The 20,897-nt window shown below is 54.4% G+C and overlaps 8 protein-coding genes across 8 annotated transcripts; 5 read left to right on the forward strand and 3 right to left on the reverse strand.

The window, feature by feature from the left end:
• Positions 1–98: 98 nt before the first annotated feature.
• On the forward strand, positions 99–2,003 carry RRP9 (pre-rRNA processing protein; the record flags this gene model as incomplete). The annotated part of the gene is made up of 1 exon (XM_064836990.1): positions 99–2,003. The coding sequence occupies one exon, from the start codon at positions 99–101 to the stop codon at positions 2,001–2,003; it is 1,905 nt and encodes a 634-aa protein (XP_064695623.1).
• Positions 2,004–3,411: 1,408 nt separating this feature from the next.
• Positions 3,412–4,305, reverse strand: LTS14_004289 (uncharacterized protein; the record flags this gene model as incomplete). Its single annotated transcript, XM_064836991.1, has 1 exon — positions 3,412–4,305. The coding sequence occupies one exon, from the start codon at positions 4,303–4,305 to the stop codon at positions 3,412–3,414; it is 894 nt and encodes a 297-aa protein (XP_064695624.1).
• Positions 4,306–4,585: 280 nt separating this feature from the next.
• On the forward strand, positions 4,586–6,304 carry ubp10 (Ubiquitin carboxyl-terminal hydrolase 10; the record flags this gene model as incomplete). Its single annotated transcript, XM_064836992.1, has 1 exon — positions 4,586–6,304. The coding sequence occupies one exon, from the start codon at positions 4,586–4,588 to the stop codon at positions 6,302–6,304; it is 1,719 nt and encodes a 572-aa protein (XP_064695625.1).
• A 391-nt stretch (positions 6,305–6,695) lies between these two features.
• On the forward strand, positions 6,696–7,694 carry LTS14_004291 (uncharacterized protein; the record flags this gene model as incomplete). Its single annotated transcript, XM_064836993.1, has 3 exons — positions 6,696–6,770; positions 7,040–7,540; positions 7,617–7,694. The coding sequence occupies 3 exons, from the start codon at positions 6,696–6,698 to the stop codon at positions 7,692–7,694; spliced, it is 654 nt and encodes a 217-aa protein (XP_064695626.1).
• A 141-nt stretch (positions 7,695–7,835) lies between these two features.
• On the reverse strand, positions 7,836–9,710 carry LTS14_004292 (uncharacterized protein; the record flags this gene model as incomplete). Its single annotated transcript, XM_064836994.1, has 6 exons — positions 7,836–8,062; positions 8,115–8,340; positions 8,401–8,726; positions 8,779–9,234; positions 9,258–9,342; positions 9,378–9,710. The coding sequence occupies 6 exons, from the start codon at positions 9,708–9,710 to the stop codon at positions 7,836–7,838; spliced, it is 1,653 nt and encodes a 550-aa protein (XP_064695627.1).
• A 2,534-nt stretch (positions 9,711–12,244) lies between these two features.
• LTS14_004293 (uncharacterized protein) lies at positions 12,245–12,606 on the forward strand (the record flags this gene model as incomplete). Its single annotated transcript, XM_064836995.1, has 2 exons — positions 12,245–12,388; positions 12,460–12,606. The coding sequence occupies 2 exons, from the start codon at positions 12,245–12,247 to the stop codon at positions 12,604–12,606; spliced, it is 291 nt and encodes a 96-aa protein (XP_064695628.1).
• Positions 12,607–12,752: 146 nt separating this feature from the next.
• LTS14_004294 (uncharacterized protein) lies at positions 12,753–15,348 on the reverse strand (the record flags this gene model as incomplete). Its single annotated transcript, XM_064836996.1, has 3 exons — positions 12,753–14,017; positions 14,072–14,761; positions 14,823–15,348. The coding sequence occupies 3 exons, from the start codon at positions 15,346–15,348 to the stop codon at positions 12,753–12,755; spliced, it is 2,481 nt and encodes an 826-aa protein (XP_064695629.1).
• Positions 15,349–16,173: 825 nt separating this feature from the next.
• LTS14_004295 (uncharacterized protein) lies at positions 16,174–19,329 on the forward strand (the record flags this gene model as incomplete). The annotated part of the gene is made up of 1 exon (XM_064836997.1): positions 16,174–19,329. One exon carries the CDS (start codon positions 16,174–16,176, stop codon positions 19,327–19,329), a length of 3,156 nt encoding a protein of 1,051 aa, XP_064695630.1.
• Positions 19,330–20,897: the final 1,568 nt, after the last annotated feature.

A 20,897-nucleotide genomic window follows, 5' to 3' on the forward strand; every position in this document is an offset into this window, starting at 1 on the left:
AATTGTGCTTGATCTGTGCATAGATTTATGCAGGCTAGAATTTCGAAAGCTTCACGAAAAGTTAATGGCAGATCACGAGATAGAAGACATCGCCGTCCATGTCGTCCTTTTTCACTCTGCCGGCGTCGCAGAGGAAGCGGAAGCGGTCGCAGGTGGCGGAGAAGCATGCTGGGAAGAGTACAGCACCTCCCAAGCGGAGGGAAGAGCGGGATGAGTCCATCTCAGGCAGCGAAGGCTCAGATGATGAGGCGGGACGAGAACGCAACGATGGATTCTTCGAGGCCTCCGAGGATGAGGATGAGGATGAGCAGTACCAGAATGAAGATCCGGCGGCCAAGCGGATACGACTGGCCGAGCAGTATCTACTAAACACACAACGAGAAGTGCTCGACGATGCTGGCTTCGATGCGGCGGATGTGGACAGGGAGAATCTGGCACAGCGCATGGGAGATCGATTGAAGGAGGATACGGCAGAGAGTAAAGGAAAGTTGTATAGGTGGATGGCGAACGATCTGGATTGGGGTCGGGCTGAGCAGAAGGTGGCTAGGACGGATGGCAATAGCATGACGAGCGTCGCCATGCAGGGTCGGTATATCTACACAGTGGACAAGGACATGGCGATTAGCAAGTGGGAGCTGCCTGATCACCAGATGCCTGCTGTTAATGGAAAGCAAATCGGACGACAGCGGAGCAAGCCGAAGAGGGTGAAGTACACGCGAGGCAACAGGAAAGGAAAGAACGATCGGGACTTCCTCCACCACAGCAATGCCATCTTGTGCATCGCGGCGTCAGATGATGGAAAGTTCGTTGCGACCGGTGGGATGGACAAAAGGCTATTAATATGGGACGCAGCGACCCTCAAGCCCCTCAAAGCCTTCACCCAACACCGCGACGCCGTCACAAGCCTAGCCTTCCGCCGCGGCACCAACCAACTCTTCAGCGCCAGTCGCGACCGCACCGTCAAGATCTGGTCGCTCGACGAACTCGCCTATGTCGAGACCCTCTTCGGCCACCAAGACGAAGTCGTCGACGTCAGCGCCCTGGCACAGGAGAAATGCGTGACCGTCGGCGCCCGGGATCGCACGGCGCGACATTGGAAAGTAGTCGAGGAATCCCAACTCGTTTTCCGCGGCGGTGGTGCACCGGGGGGACGAAACAAGCATGATCGCTCGGCCAACGCAGCACAACCCAACGGCATCGAGTCCGCTGAGAACAAAGCTTACAACGAAGGCTCCATGGACCGCGTCGCCTGTCTCGACGACGACACCTTCGTCACAGGCTCAGACAATGGCTCCCTCTCCCTCTGGAGCATCCACAAGAAAAAAGCCGTCTTCACCTACCCGCTCGCGCACGGCCTCGACCCACCCTTGTCCGCCACTCTCCTCTCCGCGGAAGAGAATCCAGACGCCAGTCAAGTCCAAGGCGAACCCCAACCGCGATGGATCACGGCCTTACGAGCCATACCGTTTAGTAATGTCTTGGTCACCGGGAGCTGGGACGGCGTGGTTCGCGCGTGGCAAATAACGGAGGATAAACGGCGGATCGAAGCTCTGGGTCCGCTGGGTAGGCACAGTGACAATAATGAGCAGGATGTCCCTACCGTGCCGAATACACCCACCACGGCGGAGTCGCCTGGCGCGCAGCTGTCGCAGGAAATGCAGCAGGCTATTTTGCTTGAGAGCCAGATACTGTCGCAGCCGCAGTCGCAGGCACAGTTGCCAGCGGGCAAGAAACCGATTGTCGGCGTGATCTCGGATTTAGCGATTATCGATCGGGGCGAGAGGGCCAAGGAGGGTGTACTGGTTGCCGCGGCCGTGGGCAAGGAACATAGATTGGGGAGGTGGAGTCGGATGCACGAGGGGAAGAATGCGTTGGTGTTGTTTGAGGTGCCTAGGAAAGTCTCGGCACCTGCGGGTGAGGTGGATGGGCTGGGAGGGGAGGGTGTGAAAACGAATGGGGTGGAGGCTGGTGCGGAGAAGGAGGATTTCGCTGGGTTTGATTGAGGAGGGGGATCGACTCGGCTTACGCATCGACTGTGATGGGTGTGTGTGCTCGGATATCGTCGTACAGTGTATGAGTGAGATAGAGCTGTAAGTCAATGGACGGCATTTCATGCTGTCGGGCCTTTGCACGGCTCTCGTTGGTCTGCTCGATGGGAATAATCGAAAAAGGAAGTAACGGTCACAGGTGACGCTTGGCTCCGAGAAGGAGTGAGATAGCGTCGAGTCGAATCGTGAGTTGAATGCCTGGAGACGGTGCGTTACCAACCTGGCAGCAGCTTAGACTTCAACCACAGCCCATCCCCTCCAGGGGCTGAATCGAGTCCGCAAGACTCAACCTCATGCCACGGTCAACCAGTCTTGGTGCTCAGCATGACCCCTCGGTACGCCACACATCCAGATGCCTTTGTTCAGCGACCGAGTCGACTGCTGCCAGCCCTTTCCGAGTCCCCTCTTCGCCCGCTACCACAGGATCCCGCCCATCGCAAGATCGATCCTCATCCATTCCCTCGCTACCACCTCCCTCTCCCTCCCACTACCATCCCCAGCACTCTCAACGCTCGCGCCATTCTCCCTAAAATTACCAACTCCATCAAAACCCCCCCCCCCTCTGATCTTCACAGGCATCTCCACTCCCTCGCTCCCCCCCGACTTTCTCGAACAACGACTCCAAGACCGAATACCACCTACCCTCCTTTCTCCCGCGGCTTCTTGACTCGGATAGCCATAGCCATCTTAGTGCCTTCCTTGCCAAAAGCAGTGGCCGCGGGGTAGATATCGGAATTGAGGAAGAGAATGCCTTTGCTTACTGTTGACTGTTCGGTCTTTCATGTTCGATAGTGAAGTGGCGGCCCTGGGAGGAGGCGGGCTACGGAGAGAGCTTGTCTCTGGGTCGTGTAGATGTATTGTTTTGTTTCCTTTGTATGGTATATGTCCGGTCGATAGGTCAAGTGAAAATGGATTGAAGGGATTGTGGCGAGTTCGCAGGCAAGATGGTGAATAAGTAACGCACCAGAGGAAATGCATGATTTCACGTGAACAAGGCGGGACGTCAACGAGGAGTGGGTCCATTCACTCATTCACTCACTTACTTGTGTACTGACCAGGAAGAATGCTTGCACATTTCACCGGTTCTCTCCCCTCAATCGACCTCAGTGTGAAACCGCTTCGACCACAATGCTAACCCGGGAGCACATGAAAGAAGCATGCGAATCCTCGTCATCATGCCGAAGCGTATCTCTGACAGAATTCATCCCGAGCCATGCTCGCTCGATTACGAAAGCAAAGGCCCTCAACACACCATGCGCTGTGAAACCGGCATCCCATTCGTCAAAACCAGCCATCATCCCATCATCCCATAACAACGCCCACGCTAAAAACCAACCCATCACCGCAAGGGCCCCCCCCCCCTTCACGCCTCCTTCTCAGGCATCGGACTCTGCTCCTCCCCAATCCTCGGCGGACTCCGACTCTTATGATCACCACCACCACCGACAAAAGGACTATGACTCCGACTCCGCCTCCTCTCCCCCTCCGCCCTCCTCGCCTCAATAATCCTCAACATTTCCCTCCTTCCCCCCCTCGCATCGACCTCTTTACCCCGCATACTCATACTAACCTTATCCTGCGCGTGCGCTCTGAGTAATCGTGAGATGAGGAGATGTTGCATGAGTAAGCAGACATAGACGCCGCAATCCATCCCGTTTTCCTGCTGCGGCGTGTCTTCAAGGTGGATGAATTTGAGTGGTTTCCCCAGTAATTGCGAGATGCGGTAGGCGACGAGCTTGGCTTCTTGGATGTTGTGGCCGTGCATGCTATCGTAGTGGAAAGCCACCCCATCGATCGTGCTGACGAGTAAAAGCGACCAATGGCTGCCTCCCTCCGCTATATCCGCCCTCCGACAATCGTTCACCGGCAGGAAAACATGCGTGGTCTTGCCGAAATCCGGCAGGGCGGACTTGAGCGAGAGTGGGTCTTGGGTCTGGAGCAGCATGAAGGCCATACTGGGCCGCAGCAGCACGATGTTGGCTTTGGGGTAGTCGCCGAGTTTCTCCCGCTCGAGGTATTCCTCCCAGAAGGCGATGCCGTTGTCGGTCAGCCAGTCGGTGCGGATCATGTCGACGTCTTCGCGCGTCAGGCGGACGTCGTAGTAGGAGAGGTAGGCGTCGTCGGGGGAGAGCTGGTCGCCGAAGCGTCGGCTCACGCGGCCGCCGAAGGGGTGGAAGCCGGAGCCGGAGGCGGAGTTGCGGCTGGGGGAGGATCGGGCGCTGTGGGAGTTGCTGGGGTTGTGTTTGGTGAGGGGCATGTTGGCTGCAGGAAGTGGGTGATTATTGTCATGTGTGGTGGTAGAGAAGTAGATCAGATCAGATCAGATCAGATCAGATCAGCTCACGCTTCCGAGTCTCGCTGGTGACGAAGGCGGCTGGCGGCAAGTGCGAATCTGTCAAAAATGCACGATGACGAATGAGGCTCATTACAGTATTATAGTATTTGCGACGGTTGTGAGCAACATGACTCGCGTCTCGCACCTGTAGCTCTGTAGACTGTAGTATTCAAGCCATTCAACTATTATAATCGCTGTCATCATGGCGAAACGAGCAGCAGAAGAGGCATTGGACGTGTCATCGGGATCGCCGGCGTCGAAGAAGGCAAGAATACAAGATATGGCGGACAAAGACCTGCCTCCTCCCCCTCCAGCACCAGCAGAAGAAGTGCGAGTCGCGACCAACGGGCACGAAAACGGACATCATAGTATGGTCGAGGAGGTAGATGATGATGATGATGATGATGACGAGAAAGATGAAGATGAGACTCGGCCAGCCAAACGAGCACGCAACGCAGGACCCGATGCGCGCTACTCGGATCTCTACCTCGACACCATCTCGCGCAAGAATATGGACTTTGACTTTGAAAAGCTCTGTTCCGTCACCCTCTCCAACATCAACGTCTACGCTTGCTTAGTATGCGGCAAATACTTCGCTGGTCGGGGAGCCAAGACCCCAGCCTACTTTCATGCGCTGGAAGTGGGACACCATGTCTACGTGAATATGGAGACGAAGAAGGTGTACGTGCTGCCGGAGAGTTACGAGGTGCAGAGCCAGAGCCTGGACGACATCAAGTTCGTCGTCGACCCGACATTCTCCGCGGAAGAAGTCAAGTCGTTGGACAGGCGGAAAGAGCCCAGCTGGGACCTGCTGGGACGGAAATACACCCCCGGATTCGTCGGCCTGAACAACATCAAAGCAAACGACTACTTCAACGTCGTCGTGCAAGCACTCGCCCACATCCCGCCCCTCCGCAACTTCTTCATGCGCGAAGACCTCTCCACCGCACCCCAACTCCCCCAACGCCTCAGCACCCTGATCCGCAAACTCTGGAACCCGCAAGCCTTCAAAAACCACGTCAGCCCCCACGAACTCCTGCAAGAGATCAGCTTACGGAGTAACAAGAAATTCACCCTCACCTCCCAAGGCGACCCCGTCGACTTCCTCAGCTGGTTCCTCAACAACCTGCACCTCACCCTCGGCGGCCACAAAACCAAACCCCACTCCTCCCTCATCCAGAAAATCTTCCAGGGCACCCTGCGCCTGGAATCCCAACCCATCACAGCATCCGGCACCTCAGCTTCCGGCCAAATGCGCTTCGACGACAACACCAGCTCAATCAAGACCCAAACAACCCCCTACACAATCCTCACCCTCGACCTCCCCCCCGCCCCACTCTTCCAAGACGACACGGAGAAAAATATCATCCCCCAAATCCCCCTCACCACCATCCTACAGAAATACAACGGCACCACGACGCAAGAAAAACTAGACAAGAGACTCCGCTACCGCCTCCTCCACCCCCTCCCCCCGTACCTAATCATGCACATCAAGCGTTTCCAAGCCAACAAATTCCTCGCGCAGGCTCAACGGAATCCGACGATCGTGACGTTCAACCCCCGGGCGTTGGATCTATCGCCTTTTGTCCAGCCGGACCCGTCACACCACCCAGGCGGTGAGCCTATCATATATGAGCTGGTGGCGAATATTACCTATGAGGGCGTGAAGGTGAGGGATGATAGCGTGGAGGGGGAGGCTGAGAAGCGGGTGTGGAAGGTGCAGGTGAGGGAGGGAGGCGTAGGGGATGGGATGGGGACGGGGAAGGGGAAGGGGAGTGGGGGGGAGGGGAGGCAGTGGTGGGAGATGCAGGATTTGTTCGTCCGGCGCGTGGAGGAGGAGTTGTTGGGGACGAGGGAGAGTTTTGTTATGGTTTGGGAGAGGCGGAAGGGGGCTGCCGTCAAGGGCAAGGGAAAGGTGTAAGGCTGGCTGATGGCGCGGGTGCTGTACGTATAGCTTGTTCCTCTACTACCTACTGTGTACATTCAATGTGCATACGCAGCCTTGAACACACATTCATCCAGGAACAGACAATGTGCGCTCTTATGCTGTTCTGTGTAACTTTCGTACATCCCAACGGCTGTTTTTGACTTTATCTCGTACCTCGGCATCCAACCAAACAAAACTCAGTTGGTGCAACCACCTCCTCCACCTCCGTCTGATGTCAGACACACTACTGTCTCACCGGGAAAACGACTACTCGCCTCTTTCTCCCCAGGCTTTGGGATTGTCTCCGTGCAGTACCTGTACATAAGGTACATAAGCCCGCCAACGCATCGCATCAACCGGAACTTGAAACACATTCGACGCTGCAATGGCACGACCGAAGATTGTGCTGTATGTGGATATTGTCAGTCCGTTTGCTTATATGGCTTGGTGGATGTTGAAGGTATGTTTCTTGCCTCCTTCTCTCAACTCCTTCGACTCTTTCCAAAAAAATTTAGACCTGGAACTCTTCGGGTCCATAGTGCTCGACCCATCAACAATTTCAGTGCCGTTGCTTCAGGTTCCGAAAGGGCGAACTGGGTGGCGAAAAAAAAAGTCCTCGGTGCTGGCATTCGCCCCAACACATCTGTCATCAGCTCTCCGGCCACTTCTCACCCTCTACACCCTCAAGACCAATAAGGAAAGCACACGACGCTAACTCCTGCTCGCCAGAACAACCCGGCCTTCAAATCCGTCGAAATCCAAACCATCCCCATCTTCCTCGGCGGCCTCATGCAAGCCTGCGCCAACACGGCCCCCATAAACATCAAAAACAAAGACCGCTGGATAGGAACCGAACGCCTCCGCTGGGCCCACAAATTCAACATCCCCATCTCTGAATCCGGACCCTCCCCTTTCCCCCAATCAACACTCAACCCTATGCGCGCGATCTGGAATGTGCAGCACGACCAGGAGAAATTGGATCGGTGTCTAGATGCTCTGTGGAAGGCTTTCTGGGTCGAGGGGAAGACGATCAAGGATGTTGGGGTTTGGGGGGAAGCGTTGGAGGATGCTTTGGGGGCGGAGGAGGGAGCGGAATTGGTGAGGTTGGCGGGGGGGAAGGAGGCGAAAGAGGGGTTGAAGGGGAATACGGAGGCGGCGTTTGAGGCGGGGGCGTTTGGGCTGCCGTGGTTTGTTTGTACGAATTCGGAGGGAGGGAAGGAAGGGTTTTGGGTGAGTGGATGTCTCTCCTTGCTGTCGTGCTGGGTTCGCTGTCGCCACTCTTATGCTGACGATAATCATTAACCAGGGGTTCGACCATCTCGGACAGGTCATGGAGTTTCTGGGCTTGGATCGTCAAGATAAGAGCTTTCGCTCACTACTGTAGGGGAGCACGCCAGCCTAGGAGGAATTTAAAAGTCGAGCTCAACGCAAGTAGTACAGTATATATTGACATCTACCTTGAAGTGCGATATGGTACAGATCCTCCACCTTCTGAAAACTCCTTAGACCACATCAAGCTCGATGATCACTTGGTGTCATCCATTTGGATGTCTCTGCGTAGACGCTCCTTGGGTGAGATGTATACATGCCTTCCTATGATCATGTAGTACCCGATGGCGAACACAACGACGAAGACGAACAGCAGGACGGCCCAGTTCATGGTGGCGGGAGTGACCGGGGTGACGGACGGGAAGAGCGTGAGCACAAAGATTGGCAGAAGCCACAGGAGGGCCAGGATGTTGACGGTGAGGCCTGCATGGATTCGTCAGTAAAGAAGCATAGAACGTATTAAAGTATTGCTTACCCCATCTACCGAGTGTCCATTGCCTAGGAGGTAGTTCTTCACCTCTGATGCGCTTCAGTGCAAGACAGCCGATGCAGATACTGTATGACGCGAGCAGACTTGCAAGGTCGAGTGCGAGGATGGCATTGAGGGCTGCGGTCGAACCGATATTGATGAGCGACAGAAGCACGCAGACGACCAATGAGATGAGGACGGCGTTGAGCGGGATGTTCCACTTTGGATATACCTGCGTGAGGTTGTGTCAGCGTTATCTTACTTTGCTCCTCTATGGTTTCTGTCTGCTTACATGGCGAATGAAGCTCGACCAGGGCACACCATTATCGCGCGAGAAAGCCCAGATCTGGCGGGAAGCGGTCGCCACGCAAGCTGTCACACTGCCAATCAAGGGCAAGATGATGAGGAGCGAGAGCACGTTGGTAGCTGCTAGGCTGTTGGTAGTGTTGTAAAACATTGCAAGGAATGGAAATCCTGTCGGAGTTTGAATGATCTCGCTCATGTCGCCCCAGGTAAAGATCAGTGTGATGACCATGATGAAGCCCAGAGTAGCATTGGCGTATGTACTCCACATGATCGAACGGGGTAGACCACGAGAGGCAGATTCGATCTCCTCGGCTTATGAAAGGGTCAGTGTTGTTTATGCGATCGCTTCTTCATTGCAACTTACACATATGGACTTGACTATCGAAACCCAGCAGGCATAGCGTCAATGGATACAACCCGATCAGCATGGAGGCCGCATCTGATGACCAGCCTCCGTTATTCGAGAACACCAGGAACGCATCGTGAGCGTTATTTTTGGGAGCCAAGGTCCAGAGGATGATGATGACCACGAACAGGCCTGCGAAATGAAGCACGGCTAGAGCGCCTTCGATCAGTGGCAGTTTCCTCGCGACCACGGTATTGAGCAAGACGCAGAAAGCCACCACGGCGATGGTGAGAAGTGTTCCATGCCAACGCTGGAAGTCGTAGTCCGGATTGTTAAGCACGATGAGACCCTGAATGATCGTCCCAGCAAGGAAGCCGATGCCAGTGATTGCACTCTGCCAACCCGTGAAGCACAACCAGCCGACTATGTAAGACAGGAACCTTTGTGCGCGTGGAGGCGCGAATTCCGAGACCCCTGTGCTCGTGTCAGTGTCGTACCGTCAAACGTCAAAGTCGTCGATCGTCTCACAGTGGTATTGGCCTCCAGATGTCGGTGCCTGTTGCCGAGAAAGTCAATTGAGCTCTGACGTGTTGGATATCGTATACAACGAGTCTTACCATCGAAGCCATCTCGGCCAAGCTGAGATAGACGAAGATGTAGCCAGTCACCACAATGACGAATCCCCAGAACAAGCCAGCGGTGCCGCCGTTAGTGAGGATGGCGAGCATGTTGGCAAGGATGGCTTCCCAAGTGACCATGAGCGTCGAGCCGAAGCCGAGCATTGAGACGAAGGTGAACATGCGGCGCGTCTCCTGCACTCGGCCAAGCACTTTCATCTGGAGTCTGTCTTCTTCAGTTCCTCGCCATCGCTCGGGAACATGTGCGGCAGCCATGTTCATTTCCTTGTCTTCGGCCGTCAGCGAGATGGGACTCTTCATGTCGGAAGGCATGGTGTTGGATCAGCGCAGAGGACAAGCTTGAGAGCTGAGGGGAGTTGCGATAAGGTAGGATGAGATAGTGGCAGAGGGAAAGTGCGGACTATGACAAAAGCATGCAGTCAAACGGAAGGAACACCTCACGTAGAAGGTGCAGAGCAGAGGGACTATTCTTCTGTTACACGACATACGGGGACACGCGATGGTTAGGTCAACCCTGCGTCCCCCTCCTGGATAGTGCTGTCGACGACCATACTGTATTGTCTCGGTGTGTTATCCTGTATAGTGCCACTTATGCAGCCCACTGTCATCATGCCGAAGCAGGTAAGGTGCAAAATGATCGCTGGGGCTGCTATCGATGGATGAGCCGCAGAGCCGAAGGGGCGAGATCGAAGAGGTCGCCACACGTGCTTGAGTTATGGGGTGCATATGACAGTCGATCAAAGGGGTCGGCGCAAACGTCCACAGTGAACCACGCAACACCACGCCATCGCTTGGCGGCCGCTAACATCTCGGGCGGCAGTGCCGGAGAAGATAGGGATTGTCGATCCTTTTACCATCACATCTGCCCGTGTGTAGTCCATTAGCGATGTGAGCAGCCCAAGGCAACACATGGGCTGAGACAGAAGTGCGTTGTCTCTGAACAGTGGATCCGCCGGGGTGTCGCAGCAGGCGCGCAACACAACATGCTTTCGTCCGTGTGCAGCAAGCAGTCTCCGTCCCCACCGAGCGCTGTCGTGCCATCTCAACTGCAACGCTCGTCTACGGAACGCGCAGGCTGACGGTCTGGTGACACCATCTCGTAATGTCCGCTCTAGCGCGCCAAATGCTCATGGTCTGGCGTGCGGTCGACATGAGAATCCGGAATCCAGTCTGCCGAGGGCTTATCGCGAAAGGAGATTTCCAATATCTAGGACGAAGCAAGGAGTGTAGTTCGTAATGCAAGAGCTCGTTCCGGATGGCTGGGACTCTCACCCTTCGCCTCCAGGTAGCCGGGCCGGGAGAGGTGCAAGCAGCGGCCGAATCATCTTCTCTCCGGCACCTCCTTCGTGCGAGTGTGTCGCAAACACAGAAAGGCAACGCTGTCCATCTTCGCGTTCTCACCAATGCGCTCTATGGAAGCAGACCCTCTGATCGACGACAAACCCTCGAGTCCACCCTGCACCTTCGAACTGTGTCGGTACCGGCAGCAAACATATGTACGTGATAAAGGGCTGCATCTGAAGCTTTGACGCACCATGTTGCTCTGCCCCGGAACCTGCTGGGGAGCAAAGATCGTTACACTTGCTGTGACAGAGCATAGCACAGCAGCATCCGATTTGTACGCAGCAAATTTGTCTGAGAGTAAGTGGCTGGCAATGCCTCTTCTCGTCCCCGGTGCCTCGATCATCTGGAGTCGTGAGGCGTTGGACTGTCGGAGGGTACTTCCTGTCGGTATGTCCAGATTGTGCTGCATACTCCGAGTCCCATTTAGCCAGCCGCTGCCACCACTGCCTAGCCTGCCGACTTAGCCATGTCTGCACCAATTCCATTACCATCTGGATACTCTGCGCCGGAGTATGTCATTTCGTCGACTGATCGTGGAGGATGGGCCGTCATTGCCAGCAGCATCAGCCTGACATTCATTCTGCTATTCGCTGTAATCAGGTTGTGGATGCGATACCCCTTCCGCAATGCCTTCTCGAGCGATGATATCGTTCTCCTAACGGCTACAGTACGCAATACGGTCCTGGACATACAGTAATGTTAGAAACTTACTTCTCACTCACAGGCGATCAGCTCAGCGCAAAGCAGCCTTATACTGGTCGCAGCACATCTAGGACTCGGCAGGTCCGAAGTACTACTCAACAATGATCGGATAACCATCCTAGAACAGGTGCGTGAGGCGCACAATAAGGCAGAAAACAGCGACTGACAGTACAAAGCTGGTCTATGCCAGCGATCTTGCATATATCATGGCATTACTGCTGTCGAAATCCTCCATGGTGCTCTTAGCACTGCGCCTGAGCCCTGAGCGATTCCACCTGATAGCTGCGAAAGCCACCTTGGGATTCTGTCTGGTGTTAATAGTCGCATCGAGCGTCATGATAGGACTCGGCTGCAATCCCACGCATCCGTGGAGTGGGCAGTGTGATAGCTTGGTAAGCATCCCTCCGTATTCTTGCGAATAAAGCTACTCACAGAACTCTAGTACGAGCGATGGGTGACAGTCGAGGTCTGCGGCTGCGTTCTCGAGCTCGCGATCTTCGTCATCGTGGCAAGAGTATTCGTCGAAGTGCAGCGGAAGTGGCATAGCAAATTGAAAGGCTTGGTCGTGTTCGGTCTACGGCTACCGTATGTTCACCACCAATTCAGCATCTGCGCAGCTCGACTGACCCATCATTACCAACAGAGTGATAGTATTCGCCGCCTACCGCCTTGCCGCTCTCTCCTCCCTAGTGAACTCACAAGATCCGAACCTCGACCGGGTTGACGCGGTGATCTGGAGTCAAATCGAGCTCTCCTGGAGTCTGGTCATGGCTACAATACCCTGTTTGATGCCATTCATGATGAAACTGAACACGAACCTGGGAGCCTTCTCACCAGACACGATCCTGGCGCAAACGCAGCAAGACTCACAGCAGTACGCAGGTGGAAGTTACGCTATGCAGTCGAGGAAGAGCAGCCACGTGAAGTCGAAGGATGATAGCGAGGTAAGCATCCCATGACACCTTCTCAGGACAGCAATTGGGTGTACAGTCTGCTAACGCGAATGTGGCCGCAGCGACATATGAAGATCCGACCAGACGGAGCCGTGCACAAATCATCGATCGTCAGTCCACGAGCGGACGAGCGGAGTGTTTCCAGCGACGATAGTACTGGCCTGATCATCAAGAGGACAGTAGAGGTCAGCTACTCACAAGGGCCTTGATAGATATCCAAGCACGGGGGCCTCGAACTTGTTCGAAAGCATTTACAACGCGACGCTCTCGGGTCATATCTCTGTTGCAATGTACAAGTAATCTATACAGTCGAGCTGAGAAAGAGGTTCAGCGATCAGAGATGTGGACAAGTCGTTCAATCCTCCCCCATCTCCTCATCCTCGTCTTCGTCCTCGTCAGTTGCGTCGACTTCGCCAAGAAGCTCTCTTTCCTCCTCGTCTAATTCGCCAACTCTATCGTCATCGTCGGGCTCATATCCACCGGTCCTATGATCATCCATGTCCTGACTAGGCATAGCTCTGTGTTCGCTCGCCCGGCCTGTACTGCTCCGTTGCTTTGGCATGCTCCTTTTAGGTGCATGGCCGTTATCCAGGCCGTTGGGCTCATGCGCGCCGGAGTGCCGTCTCGGATCTGGTCTCCGTTGGGGCGGCTGCCAAGACCCTTGCGCTTGCAGATGTCGCCGCCGTATCATGGCCTGTCCGGGCAGAGAGTTGTCTTGCCACCGCTCGAGCCGTCTACCAGCTTTACGAAGTGTTTTCGCCATGGCTTTCGGTTCCTCACCCATGTCGAGACCGGCTTCGCCTTCCCGTACGGTTGCCATGCCGGCCAGAAGCACCTTTGGCCTGCGCAAAGTCTCGATGTCTTCGAGCGCTTCCGAAACATCCTTGCCTCGCATCATGCGCCAGTCATCGTCCTTGTCGGAGCGATCTCGCAGCTTACGCACACGGATGATCTCTTCTTCGCTGTCGTACTCAGCCGGCATGTATCGTATCCGTTTCCAGGCTCGCAAGATCGCGCCTTCTGCTTCGCGAACCTTCCGTGCACGAGCATGCTCAATGCGTAACCGTCGATCAAGCATGTAATCGATCTGCGCCTTGCGGTGACTCATGAGCGCAGACTGGTGTTGCGTAACGCCACGATTGCGCTTCTGAGCTTGGTAGGATGGTGTTGGAACATGATCGCGTCCAGTCGCATGGAAAGGAACGTTCTGCTGTGGCGATATATGTGACATGCCGTTGCTGTATGCGCCAAAGCCTCCAGACCCAGGAGTGGCTGGCTGTATTGATGAGAGCGGAGCTTCGTTGACGAAACTCAGTGGGACGTTGTTGGGCAGCAATGGGACATGATGTGCGCTCTCCGTGCCTCGTACTGCCAATGGCACGGTTTCCTGCTTATGCTTGCTGCGTCGCCAGTTGCCTCGTCCAGGACCCTTCTTGGTTGTAGCTGAGGGCGATTCTACAGGTGGCGCTTCGTGGTTAAGCAGGTCATTGATGCGCATGTCACTAGGTGGCTTGCTTGCGTTCACGGCTTGGAAGCCACGACTTGCTGCGGGCGATGGCGACCTCGTATATTCGCTGCCAGTCTCGAACTGTGAGCCTGCAGGGCGAACGGCCGATGTGGCTGGAAGAGATTGTTAGCTATTTCAGAATGATACTGACTGGTGGCCGCACTTACCAGCGTCCCTCCGATACCACCCAGGTTCGCTCATCTCATCGTCCGAGACATGCGTAGTATCTCGCGCCGATGTGAGGCCTTTCTCCTTACGAGCACGCTTGAGTGCAGTCATCGCCGGGCTAGGCTCGCTTGCCAGAATCGCGATTCGCTCCTTCCGCTTGGTCTCACCAAATCTCTGCTCATCTTCCGTGTCGATATTTTCAAGTGCCGCCTGCTCTTCGGTCAAGCTTTCCAGAGCCGGCACCTTCAGCGGAAGTACATCGGTGCCTTCTTCGCCTTCTCCAAACTCGCCTTTCCCAAATGGGTTCCGCTGGCTGTCCTCAAGGCTGTAGTCGCTTTCAAGGTACCACCAGATCAGCCAAAGGAAAGCCTTTGCTCGGCTGACACTGCTGAGACTGCCGCGCATGACCAGATCGAAGAAGTCCCGAGGTGGATTGAAATGCATTTCGCTAATTTTGGGAGCGTACTGGCTCATGACGAAGATTAGATTGACCGGGTTCGTTCGAGGTCGCTTGGCTGTGCGCAACTCGTCCATGGTACTGGGTTGCGGCTCGTCTTCGGTGGCGCCTTTCAATATCGACTTCAGTCGTGGAGCATCCTGAAGCTGTTTGTAGGCGTTTGGATCCTGATTGGCTTGCAGTGCTGGTATACTGTGATATGTGCGTAATTGAGCACGCATCTCGGGGAAGACTGTTAGTGGTCAGCGGCATGTCATACAGTCACGATAGCATAGATAGCTCGATATACTTACAATTTAATGTGGTGTTCATACGTCCAACGTTGACCAAGAGGCACACCATGGCCATTGCGATTGCACCTTCCGTGTCCTGCAGCAGCTTCTCTTTCAGTATCTTGCTACATTTGCTACTCTTGGCCATGGCATCGATGTATGTTTCGGCAAAAGTCCAGCCTGTGGTGCCGTCGCTGTACTTGGTAAAGCACTTCGTCTGGTCGTAGAAGATCAGGTGCAAAAAGTCGTATTGGATGTCCTTCCGCCATAACGGTATGCCGTCCTCTTTCTTCAAATGCTTCACCTTGTTGCCAGAATACACTGATGACACACTGCCGTTCGCATTGCGCCGTGTACCATTGCCATTTCCAACACTTGTCGCATCATCTACTTCCTCCTTTGGCGTGTCCGCGTTTGTCTCGTCCGGTTTGGGCAATGCTTTCGGAGGTGGCATGTTGGCCATAGTGACATCGGGCTGCGACGATGGCAGGACGGCAAGAGTGGTCTCTGTTGGCTCCGGAGCCAAAATGTCTTTTAGGGCACTCATATTGTAGGCGTTTGTCTGGAAAAGACCGCTTATCGTTCGGGTGGTCGCAAACGGGCAGCATCATTTGCCTTTCATCGATGGTCTTCAATCATCTCATCAATCACAGCAACATACATCATCAATAGAAGCTATACCAGCAGCAGGCGGGTGGACGGAAACATGTAGTAAAGTGGTGGGTTGAAGAGGTACAGTTGCTGACCTCCGTGAGAAAGCTATCTTGCCAGCCATTGCCTGTTACGTGCCCTCAGTGGCGCACTCGTAAACGCAACACGGCTCGAGCTTTCTCCCGATCATTATTGTGTGGAGAAGATACAGTATACCAAGAACGTTGGTACGGCGTCAGCCAACCACGTTACTCCGCGTAAAAGCAGATACATCTTGCTGGAAACTGACCTGTTACAACACCAAGACGACACTGGGGATACGTACTAGAAACGTTCTTGGTGAGTGAATCCTCGTTGATCATATAAAAGTTTCCAGCTTCTTGGTGAAGGTGGGCGCCATTTTGGGCTTAGGTAAGACAATGTCTGCCAGAGTCTCCCAAACCACCCCAGCAAAAGCACGAGCGTGACCACAGTCCCGGTATACGATCTATCATTTTTGACACATCGCTTTCTTCACTGCATGCCTGTACACACTATTAGAGCACGGCGATATCTTGGTCTTCTTTTCTTTCCCACGCTCCGATCTGCTTTGTACGCTTACCAGAATCCATTGACGCCTGAGGCATCGAAGACACAAATCCAACGTCTCCTACGCAATCATTCGCCTGAACTCTCATCAGTTGTTCGACGAGCACTTCACTTGTGATTGTACCTCCGGATCATGGCCACCACGGAGGCTTCATCACCGCATTTCAAGACAATCCAAGAGCTGAAACTCGACTACGCGCCGATTACCATCACACAGTATGAGTCCACTAGGACTGGCATGCGAGTCGCTGTCGTCGATCAGAAAGGTCCAAAGGTTAATGGCTATTTCGCACTGGCGACCGAGATACATGATGACAGCGGGTCCCCTCACACGCTCGAGCACCTTTGCTTTATGGGCTCCAAAGCCTACCATTACAAAGGCCTTCTGGACAAGCTTGCAACACGAATGTACTCAACAACCAACGCTTGGACTGCTGTTGAGACTACGACGTACACACTGGACACTGCAGGATGGGAGGCGTTCTCAAAGATGCTGCCAGTCTATCTGGATCATTTGATTGTTCCCACTTTGAATGACGCAGGATGCTATACTGAGGTGCACCACATCAACGGATCTGGCGAAAATGCTGGGGTCGTATATTCAGAAATGCAGGCGACACAGAACCAAGGCCCAGAACTGATCGACCTTGCGTTGCGTCGTACCATCTATCCCGAAGACATCGGCTTCCGATACGAGACCGGCGGCATGATGGAGCAACTCAGAGTACTCACTGCCGACAGAATAAGAGATTATCACAAGGAGATGTATCAGCCGAAGAATATGCGACTGGTCATCACTGGCGAGGTCGACCACAAGGAGCTCCTCCAGATCGTAGATGCTTTCGAGGAGACCATCCTAGAAGATGTACCCAGCGTCGATGCACCCTTCAAGCGGCCATGGTTTGACTCAAAGCGGACGCCACCGATTCAAGAAAGTATTGTGAAGACTGTGAAATTCCCAGAAGAAGACGAGTCATCCGGTGAACTCGTCATCGGCTATCTTGGTCCGCCGTACAATGATACTATCGGTGGCAGCGCTATCGCTGTTCTCTCTCAATATCTCTGCGGCTCATCGATCTCGGTTCTGGAGAATACTCTGGTTGAGAGCGAACAACTTTGCAGTATGGTCTACTGTTCGACTGAAGACCGCACCGACTCGACCATTACTTTCTACATGACCTCGGTCAAGACAGATCGGCTGCAAGAAGTGGAGCAGCGTTTCGTGAGTCTGCTAAAGGAAGTGGCAAGCAAGCCACTAGACATGGAGTACATGCACGACTGCATCAGCCGCCTGAAGCGACAACTCATTTCGAGGTGTGAGAATGCTGGCGACTTCTTCTCTCAGATTGTCATCGAGGATCACCTGTATGGTGATCGTACAGGTAGTGACTTGAAGAATGTCGAAAACCTTGAAGACTTCGATATACTCTCAAAGTGGACAGAGCAGCAATGGCTCGACTTCCACAAGAAATGGCTCGTAGACGCAAATCGTGTCTCTATTCTGGGTGTGCCGTCAAAGGAGCTTTCTGAGAAGGTGACCAAGTATGAAAAGGCCAGAGTCAAGGCTCAGCAGGAAGAGCTTGGCGAGGAGGGCATGAAGAAGCTTGCTCAACAGCTAAAAGATGCTCAGGCTGAGAACGATCGACCGATTCCCGAGTCGCTGCTAGAGAAGTTTAAGGTCCCGAGCACAGACTCAATACATTTCATATCCACCACGACCGCGAGATCCGGTGCTGCACGGAAGCAGGGCAAGCTCAGCCATGATATTCAGAGCATCGTCGACAAAGACGACAACGGCTCGCCGTTATTCATACACTTCGAACACATTCCGTCCAACTTCGTCCGCGTCCAGCTCATCATCGGCACAAGCACGGTCCCAACAGAATTGAAGCCTTTGCTGACACTATACCTCATGAACTTCTTCACAACGCCTGTTATGCGAGGAGCCAAACGCATCGAGTTCGAAGACGTGGTGCTCGACCTCGAGAGGGAGACAGTCAGCTACTCGATGAGCCGTGCACCCGGCAACTCCGATATGCTCTACATCTTTCTGGAAGCCGAGGTCGACCGCTACGAGATTATCATCGAGTGGGTGAGGACGATGTTGTTTGACGCTGTCCATGATCCAGCACGACTGTATGCCTCACTAACAAAAGTCTTGGCTGATGTACCGGATGAGAAGCGCAGTGCAGACAGCATGGCTTCGCAATGTCTGCTTATGTTGCAGCAGGGACGTGGATCAGCAGTGAGAGCGCAGAGTACCTTGGCGAAGTCTCTATACCTGCGGAGGACTCGCAAGATGCTCAAGGATGATGAGGAAGGCATGGTACGAAAGTTTACTCAGTTATGCAAAGCTCTTCACCGGCCTGCGAACTTCAGAGTCTTCGTGGCTGCCAACGTTGAGAAGCTGAAGAACCCGGTCTCGGCGTGGGATGTACTTACCAAGGGCTTCGACATGAACGAGCCTCTGCAGCCGCTTGACGATCGCAAGGCGCATCTCAGCGACATCGGCAAACGACCCAGCAACACCGCATTCATTGTCCCCATGGCAGCAACAGACTCATCGTTCGCTATGCTGTCCACGAAAGGACCGGACGCCTGGGACCACCCAGACCTGCCAGCTTTGCGAGTTGCCTCCGCCTATATGGATGCTGTAGAAGGTCCGCTCTGGGTCAGCGTACGGGGCACAGGTCTTGCGTACGGTACCTACTGGCGCTACGCCATCGACACCGGCCTCATGACTTTCACCATCTACCGCGCCCCAGACTCTTACAAGGCGTGGACGATCTGCAAGGAACAAGTCGAAGGCTATGCAAGTGGCACATTGCCCTTCGACAGGTTCGCACTTGAGGGCGCAATCAGCGAGATCGTGCTCGGCATGGCCAGCGAACAGCCCAGTATGTCCGCAGCAGCAGACACGAGCTTCATCAACCAGGTCATGCGAGGCGTAGACAAGGACTGGAGTCATCGTCAGCTTGCGAAGGTTCGTGCGGTCACGCCGGAGCAAATCATGGCAGCAATGAGGAAATATATGGTCCCGGCTTTCCAGGCGGAGACCTGCAATATGGCCGTGACTTGTGCACAGATCATGGAGGAGGGCTTGGTGAAGAGGTTTGAGGAGGCTGGGTTCAAGCCTGAGGTCCGAACACTTGATTCGTTCCAGGACGATTATGGACTGGCTGCGCCAGAGGGCGAGGAGGAGGAGATTGATGCGGCGGACGAAGATGAGGATGACGAGGACGAGGCGATGGATACGCCTGAGAGTGACGAGGGCGATGAGGAAGCTTAGGCATCATTGGGCAGCAGGTTCGGTCGTATAGACGTCTGATATTGTGTACCAATCATGCCACAATCTTCGCTAGTGAATACGAGCCTTCGAGAAGATGTTTGACAGCCGCCACGCAGCCTAGCGTGTGTCAACGTGCAGGCTGTCACTCGGCAGTTGCTCAGCGAGATCGAAATTGTGATCTTGTGTGTTGCCTTGCCCGGCTCTACATGCGCGAAGTAGTCATCGGTGTGGAGCAGAGCAAAGCCGCCTTGGTGGTTGGCGGGTTCGCGGCCTCAACCTAGCTGCGCCAGGCCGGCCGGTGTCATTAGTAAAGCCGGTGTCGTTCGTAGAGGCGGTAACATTAGTTGGCCGGTGTCTTTAGTAGAGCCGGTGACGAGAGGCTCAAAGCAACGTGACCGTATGGCCATGCGGATGATCTTTCGGCGATGCAGAGGCAAGGCGTGTCAAACGGCAGGGCTGCATGAAGCTCTGTCGATGACACCGCCTCAGCCCAGGCATCTGGCAGCTGGAAGGTCGCAAAGAACACCCGGCAGTCTCGGCGGAGAAAATCACGCACTGTCTCGTGGTTCGCATGCAACAACGATGAGTCCTATCAACCTTTCAGCTCACAGCCGCAGTCCTCTCAGCTGGATGCCTTAAGACTTGGCACGGGAAAAAGGGCAGGAAGATTCAGCGCCCTCGGTGCTGCTTGTTGCTACACACACGCTACATTTCCCCTATGCTGTAAGGCTTGATAGAATGATGTTGCATGAGCTGCACTCAGATGCAGTGTACCTGCATGAAGCGCGGTGGTGGTGGTGGTGTGGTGCACATCACGGCGCCGCAGGAATTTCGTTATTGCGGCCGGCACAATACGGCATGTAGTCGAAGAAAGTCATTGGGCAAGAGAGATCGACGCTAGTGGCCGGTGAAAGGAGGCACCGAGGCCTTCCGGCCAGAGGCATTTCACCTCACTCATGTCACGCTCTACTTGCGCCTCGATGAATCATATCTTTCCTCCAACTGACGCCTTTTCGCGCAGTGTATGCTAGTCCACTAGCAAGCTCCGAGTCATCGCACCACCAACGCTCGGCGACCCCAGGTCCTTCACCAGACTGCTGCCTGAGATATACCCTCTTGGCCGCGCCAGGCTCCAAGGCATAGAAGTTATGAGAAACGCCTACCAATAGTTGTCCAGAAGCACTGATGCTTCTCACTTGCAAACGGACGTGACGAATGTCGCCTACTCACCCTTCTGGCGCACTCAAAGTTCCACCCAATGGCCTGCCTAATCTAGCCATTACTGGCATTGTTTCCCTGCGTCTCATCCTTCCCTCTTGCCTTCCAGGTCATAGCCTCAATGTGTTCGCCACCCTATCTGACACCTCATGGGCAAGAGTATGAATCTTAGATCAAGGCAAGAAGGTGGCTATCACAGTAACATGATCAAGAAAAGTCTCCCTGGGCAAGGGCACTGGTCGCTTTTAGTAGCCCTTTATCCACATGGGTCGGCCTCAATGTCGAGGTAGCATTTGAGGCCGCTAGTCACATCGTGACTGTGCCTACGACCTGGTGACAATAGTTGCCTG

This window comes from Recurvomyces mirabilis (genome assembly GCF_035927965.1).
Source record: "Recurvomyces mirabilis strain CCFEE 5264 chromosome Unknown scaffold_9, whole genome shotgun sequence".
NCBI lineage: Eukaryota > Fungi > Ascomycota > Dothideomycetes > Mycosphaerellales > Teratosphaeriaceae > Recurvomyces > Recurvomyces mirabilis.